Source organism: Solanum lycopersicum, chromosome 3 (assembly GCF_036512215.1).
Source record: "Solanum lycopersicum chromosome 3, SLM_r2.1".
Lineage (NCBI taxonomy): Eukaryota > Viridiplantae > Streptophyta > Magnoliopsida > Solanales > Solanaceae > Solanum > Solanum lycopersicum.
The window spans coordinates 50,121,981-50,128,458 of record NC_090802.1 but is presented as its reverse complement, the minus strand read 5'-3'; the positions used below and the strand labels follow the sequence as shown (position 1 = coordinate 50,128,458).

Genomic DNA, 6,478 nt, shown 5'->3' with positions numbered 1-6,478 from the left:
ATTTTATTAAAAAATAAATGTTGCACTAGATATCGAAAATTCTAAAAAGTACAAAAATTACGCTTACGTAATATGATTTTTTGTTAAATAAACAATTGTTAAAATTAACGATGAGGAAAAAGGCTCACTATTGACAAATTAAATGGCCAAATAGCTCATGAGTATCTTTAAGTGATTATTTTTTTAAAAAAAAACTCAAACATAAGGACCTCTCTACTTTGTCACATATTTTTGGACATTGTAATCCAAACTAAGTATATCTTTAATGATTTTTAAAAAAAATATCCGCCTTTGTAATATGACTTTTTAAAAATTCATTTTCGACCCGTGCTTTGTACGTGTATGTTATACGTTATTACTTATGTTATTAAAAAAAGTTAAAATTTAATTGGGTACATATTCAAAATGTTAAAATGAATTTATATGACAAATATTTGAAGTATTTAAACTTTTTATTAGTTAATAAAAATAGAATATTTTACAAATATCTATAAAATTTTAACTATGTTACACATAATTGAAAATTGTTCAAAGTTGTAATAATGAGATGACTTATTTAGTATATAAATTTTTATATGTTGGCATATATTGTATCCTACTATTTAAATTATTTTTATCATGATTAAAAGTATTGTTGTCAATATGATAGAAGGGTTATCAGTGCATTTTAAAATATATCTTGATTGCACATAACCCATCATATATGCATACGATGCCAATTTATCCGAAAAGTAAAGTTGTATTGACTAACAAATAATCTTGGCATACTCTTATTAAAATCTGCAGCATATATAAAAATTTTCGAATGAAGTGCACATTTTTTTTTTTTTTGCATAATACATAAATATGCCCTTTAACTTTGCTTCGAATTACATTTATGCCCTTCAATTTTGGGTGTGCACAAGTAGACACTTAAACTTATATAAAGTTGAACTAATAGACACGCTTATCCTGCATGTCATCCTACATGTCATTTTTTGTCCAACGTGGTGTCCTACGTGTATTTTTCCATGTAGGACTCATGTGTTTATTTATTTGAAAGTTGAATATTTAAAGTGTCTGTTTGTACATTATGAAAGTTGAAGGTCAAAGTTATAATTTGAAGCCAAATTGAGGGTCTAATATATGTATTATGCCTTTTTTTTCATTGTACATGAAACTTCATATGTTGTCCAAAAGAAAATTATAATATAATTAAAGTGTTGATTACAGTAAATAGCAAAAGAAAATAGATATAATTAATTTTTGTATTACATAAATCTAAAAAAATTGTCTAGATGATGATAAGGACAAAACACTCAAAACAGATAACGTTCTATTACAGTTTACAATACGTAAGACCAATAAAGAATATATACCTTCTCTAAATAAAGAATGAAAATTAGTCAAACTATTAGTGCATATTCTGTCTAAATGATGAAAACTAACTTTACCATCTTGTAAAATAATTGGATGGATAGTTATCATTTACCTTTGAGTAATTTGGTTGTCATGTATAATTTAGTTTTTCAACTTTCTATATCCATTCGAGGAAAAGGAGAGATATTTATACTATTTTATAGTTTAACGTCACAATATCATTGGACAATTTTATATATTTAACCTAATTTAATTTAGGATCACAAAATTCAAAATCTTCTTTATGCTCTTAAACTATTGCTTTTGATCCAAAAATAAGATAATTTCATGTCCAATAATTGATCACAAAATGCACAAATATCCATTCATTCACTTACAAGAATTAGGTTAATCAAAAGATGTTTAAAAAGAAAAAAGATATACAATCAATGAATCAAATAGACAATAATGGAAACTCTAGATATACTATACAGGATTAGATTGACCTTAAAATCAAAGAATTTTAACAATTCTCTTCACTGGAAGAAGCTTTATTCCCCAAAACATCATGGTTCGATGTGTTCAAATTCCGTCTTTTGCACTGCCACACCACAACTGCAATCAAGATTGTGATTCCCACAACCACAAGTGCACCAATTGCTATACCACCATAGAACAATACAAAAACTGTCAACAAAATAAGAAAAAACAAGTTAGTTAAATTTGATGACATGAGTATAGCTAATAATGTTGATGTATATATATTAAAACTAACTCCTACCAGAATAGTACTCGACTTTGCATCCGAAAGAACGTTCAGAAACAGGAGTGTCCTCTTTACAGTAATGAATACAAGTTGCTACATCACTATTGTCTTTGAAAACACATTCATCATCTCTCCCACACTCTCTGCATAAGAAATCACGCCTCCAAGAGAGATCAAATCCGTAACCCAGAGCTTGGTGAATGCTGGATAACGAAGACGATACGTTAGGTGAAATCCCCGGAGCTGCACTCCATGCCACAGTTTCAACTCTGCAACCGACTGCTAAATCTGAAGCTTGCAATATTTCACCTACGACAAGATAGCTAAAACTAGAATTTGTAGCTGTGCTACAAAAACTTGTAGGAATGTATACTGAGGAGTTGATTTGACCGCGACAGTTGACATAATTGATATCGTTATCAACACGAAGCCATCCGAAGATTAGGCTAGTCATGGCATCGTAACTTGCCCTGTGTTGTGGAAAAACAGAGCAATTTTCGGTCTGATTTTTCAGGCTGGGATCGAGTAGCCTGATTGAGAAGTTGGTATAGTTAATCTCCTGGACGTAGAATTTACGCGACTTGTAATGGAAAATGGTTTCGTTATTCTGGCAATCGAGTTCATATCCAGTCTTACCACAATGCTGGGGATCAGACCTCAATCGGAAAGGAAATTTTAGTTCGCCACTATCGCCACAGGATGAAGGGACACATTGAGAAGTAGTCTGGGCTATACAGCTTGTTATAAATGTAACAAATAGAAAAACAGTAGCAAAAAATGAATTTGTTAAAGACATTGTGTCAATTGAATAGGAAGATACTAATGATATTTATTTTTTTTCTTGATGTGTGGTTTATATAATGAATAAAATTTGACTTTTCTTGCAGCGTGTGCAATTAGACTATTGATTTGTTAAAATGAAGTTGAATGTGTTAACAAATGTATTGCCCAGTCTTATCCATCATACAAGTTGCTTTCAGTAACATGACATTTTCAAGATAAATTGGGGGAAATGATATTTAAGTTGCCATGTTTGAAAGTCAAAGATATGTATTGAAATATTCAACACAGAATGAATAAAATGGTTCTTTATATTTGAAGTAAGGTTTATAAATTATAGCAATAGTAGTTCTTTTAAGTACTCACTAAAGCAATTTAGCTCTTTTAAGTTTGTTAACGAGTCACTTATTATGTTTCAATTTATATGATATAGTTTGATTGGATATAGAATTTTTTTTAAAAAGTATTAATTTTTTAAAAAATTTATACTTTAAAGTTAAATTATTATTATATTGAGAAATGTGTCATATTTTTTAGCATTGTTTAAAAATAAAAGTATGTCATATAAATTGAGTCAACGAGATAGCCTTTTAGTCTCCTGCAAATATTTGCCAACTCTTTTTATTAAATTTGACGAAACATGTATACAGAGACAAAATTAATTTCTGTTACTTTTTTTAAGATCAAGAATCACTTTGAGCCTCTCTGTATATATGTATGTCTATTTTTTAACATTAATTTCTGCTACTTTTTAGTTTTTGGTTCAACATTTTGTATTGCAAATTTTAGAATTTGACGTTATTTTCTTGATATTTATGATTAAATCTTTTTTTCAAATGTTGTCCATCAAATCTAACAAACACAAACCGTTAAATACTTGATGAGTATTAAAACAATACTAGCTCCGTTTAAAAAAGAATGACCTTATTTTCTTTTTAGTATGTTTCAAAAAGAATGATCTTTTTTTTTTGGTAAACACTTTCCACGTGGTATGCTTAAGGCTACAAGATCAAAGGACAATTTTGTACATTTAACCTAACTTTACTTTAGGACCACAAGATTCAAAGTCTTTTTTATATTTTTAAACTCCGTACCAAATCAAATTAGATCATACTTTGTGAAACGGAGGGAGTACTTTGACTTTTTGCAAATTTGAAGGCCCAAAACTATATTATCCATACTTTTTAAAGTCTATTTTAATCTATTCTCAAACACAAGGGACAAATTTTGTCTTTTTTTTTTTCTCTTCAATTCAAACAGCTCAGCAACTTGTTATGATATGTTTTAGCGTGTTGACCTTTAAAACCACATTTTAGTTTTTCTCCAAAGGAACCATTTCCTAATTGGCAACTAAAGCACATTGTTAGAGAAATGCCTCATATACTGATCCACTTGTTTCTTCATCTAATTTTCTTAACTGTAACTCTAGCACAACTAGTACCACCCCATGATCAATGTTTACCAACAAGATGTGGCGATTTCGGTCCGGTGATTCGATTCCCTTTTCATCTCAAAAATCATCAGCCAAGTCATTGTGGTTACCCTGGTTTCGAACTATCTTGTACTTCAAAAAACATTACTCAATTCAATCTCCGATTTCCAATACAAGCAACTATCAACAAATTCGACATTTCGATATCAGCTAACGTTTCTGTTGAGGAAATTAATTACAAATCACAGACAATAACATTATCAGACCTCAATGCTTCGTGTCTTCCCAGACAGATTGCAAACACAAACTCCTCTGCTTCCATTTTCACTTTTGATCCGAACGCGTATGGTGGATTCACTTTATTCAATTGCTCGTCAAAGCAAAAATATTCATCGGCTTCTATTCGAATCGATTGCCTTAGCAGTCCTCAGTATGATGTCCTTGCTTTTAGATCTTACAATAGTATTTCTGAGTATCCCTCATCTTGTACAATGATGTACAACATTTCAGATGTTCCCTACGAGCTACTTTACGGGAAGCAAGAATATAGTTATACACGAATATTTCTGCATTGGTCTGAACCATTTTGTGGGAATTGTGAAGAGGATGGGAAGTACTGCAAGATGAAATCCAATAGTTCAAGGAGTGAAACTGAATGTATTGACATTCCAGAAGAACCTAGCAAAGGTACATCTTTGAAATTGATACTCCCCTTTTCAGTCTCTAATAATTTTTTATTTACCTTCAAAACTATTGTCTGAATGATAATCAGATCCTTAACATACAAGCTAGGAACATCACTGTTTAGAGATCAAGATTGTTAGTTAGTGCTAAATAGCAAGTAGAAGCTAACAATATTATCATCTTCATTTTATAGGGCTGTCAAAGAAAGTTACTGTTGCAATTGTATTCGGTAGCCTGTTTGCCTTTGTGTTAGTCTCTCTAGCAGTCTACAAGATTGTCAAATTGAAAATGAAGAAAGAGGATCAGCGGAGGATCGAGAGGTTTTTGGAGGATTATAAAGCTCTGAGACCTACAAGATACAGTTATGCAGATATTAAAAAGATCACAGAGCAATTTAAGTATAAACTTGGTCAGGGAGGCTATGGGAAAGTATACAAAGGGAAGTTATCAAATGAAATTCTTGTCGCGGTTAAGGTACTTAACAATTTCAAGGGTGAAGGGGAAGACTTCATAAATGAAGTTGGCAGCATAGGTAGAATTCATCATGTGAACGTTGTACGTTTAGTTGGATATTGTGCTGATGGTTATAGACGAGCCCTTGTGTACGAATATTTATCAAACGATACACTTCAAAAGATCATATCATCAGGGAATGGAAGAGGGTCATCATCACTAGGTTGGGAGAAGATGTTACAAATATCTGTAGGAATTGCCAAGGGACTCGAGTATCTCCATCAAGGTTGCAATCAACGAATTGTTCATTTCGATATCAAACCTCATAATATCTTGTTAGACCAAGATTTCAATCCAAAAGTTGCTGATTTTGGTCTTGCAAAGTTGTGTGCCAAGGAACAAAGTGCTGTGTCAATGACTGCTGCTCGAGGCACTATTGGCTATATCGCCCCTGAAGTGTTCTCCAGGAACTACGGAGATGTGTCCTATAGAGCAGATATATATAGTTTTGGCATGTTGTTGCTTGATATGATTGGTGGAAGGAACAAATTTGATGATGCTGCAAAGGCGGAGAACAGTAGTAGTCAGATTTACTACCCGGAGTGGATGTACAAACAACTCGAAAAAGGTGAAGAAATAGCAATCCAAATCGAGCATGACGATGAGAACAGCATAATCAAGAAACTGGCAATTGTAGGACTTTGGTGCATTCAATGGTTTCCAGCAGATAGGCCATCCATGAAAGTTGTGATTCAAATGCTAGTAGGAGAAGGCATTCCCATAATGCCACCAAATCCATTCGGCTCAATGAATTCGACAGACATGAAGACTAGTGCAGATAGAAACCAATATAGCAGTGAGATTCAGAGAAGTTCTGAAACTGGTGCAAATTCAAATTGAGTCGCTGTGATGCATAGTATATTTTTCAAATAATGTATAAATTTTGGTTGTTGTAAATTCTACTCAATAAAAATTTGAATGGAACTGAATTTTCAAAATAGAGAGTTTACTCTACAAAAGAGTGG

At 32.0% G+C, this 6,478-nt stretch overlaps 2 protein-coding genes across 2 annotated transcripts; one reads left to right on the top strand and one right to left on the bottom strand.

The window, feature by feature from the left end:
- Positions 1-1,697: 1,697 nt before the first annotated feature.
- On the bottom strand, positions 1,698-3,033 carry LOC101252760 (uncharacterized). Its single transcript, XM_004234901.5, has 2 exons — positions 2,120-3,033; positions 1,698-2,025 (listed from the first exon to the last, which is right to left on the bottom strand). The coding sequence occupies exons 1-2, from the start codon at positions 2,898-2,900 to the stop codon at positions 1,862-1,864; spliced, it is 945 nt and encodes a 314-aa protein (XP_004234949.1). The 5' UTR covers positions 2,901-3,033; the 3' UTR covers positions 1,698-1,861.
- Positions 3,034-3,225: 192 nt separating this feature from the next.
- LOC101251453 (rust resistance kinase Lr10) lies at positions 3,226-6,451 on the top strand. The gene is made up of 2 exons (XM_004235056.5): positions 3,226-5,003; positions 5,194-6,451. Exons 1-2 carry the CDS (start codon positions 4,256-4,258, stop codon positions 6,351-6,353), a joined length of 1,908 nt encoding a protein of 635 aa, XP_004235104.1. The 5' UTR covers positions 3,226-4,255; the 3' UTR covers positions 6,354-6,451.
- The last annotated feature ends 27 nt before the right edge of the window (positions 6,452-6,478 follow it).

Bases quoted from the DNA above. Each gene is read 5' to 3' on its own strand.
- LOC101251453 (XM_004235056.5), top strand. From the start codon at position 4,256: ATGCCTCATATACTGATCCACTTGTTTCTTCATCTAATTTTCTTAACT. The intron at 5,004-5,193 runs GTACATCTTTGA...TTCATTTTATAG, and splicing joins TCCAGAAGAACCTAGCAAAG to GGCTGTCAAAGAAAGTTACT.
- LOC101252760 (XM_004234901.5), bottom strand. From the start codon at position 2,900: ATGTCTTTAACAAATTCATTTTTTGCTACTGTTTTTCTATTTGTTACA. The intron at 2,026-2,119 runs GTAGGAGTTAGT...TTTTGTTGACAG, and splicing joins CAAAGTCGAGTACTATTCTG to TTTTTGTATTGTTCTATGGT.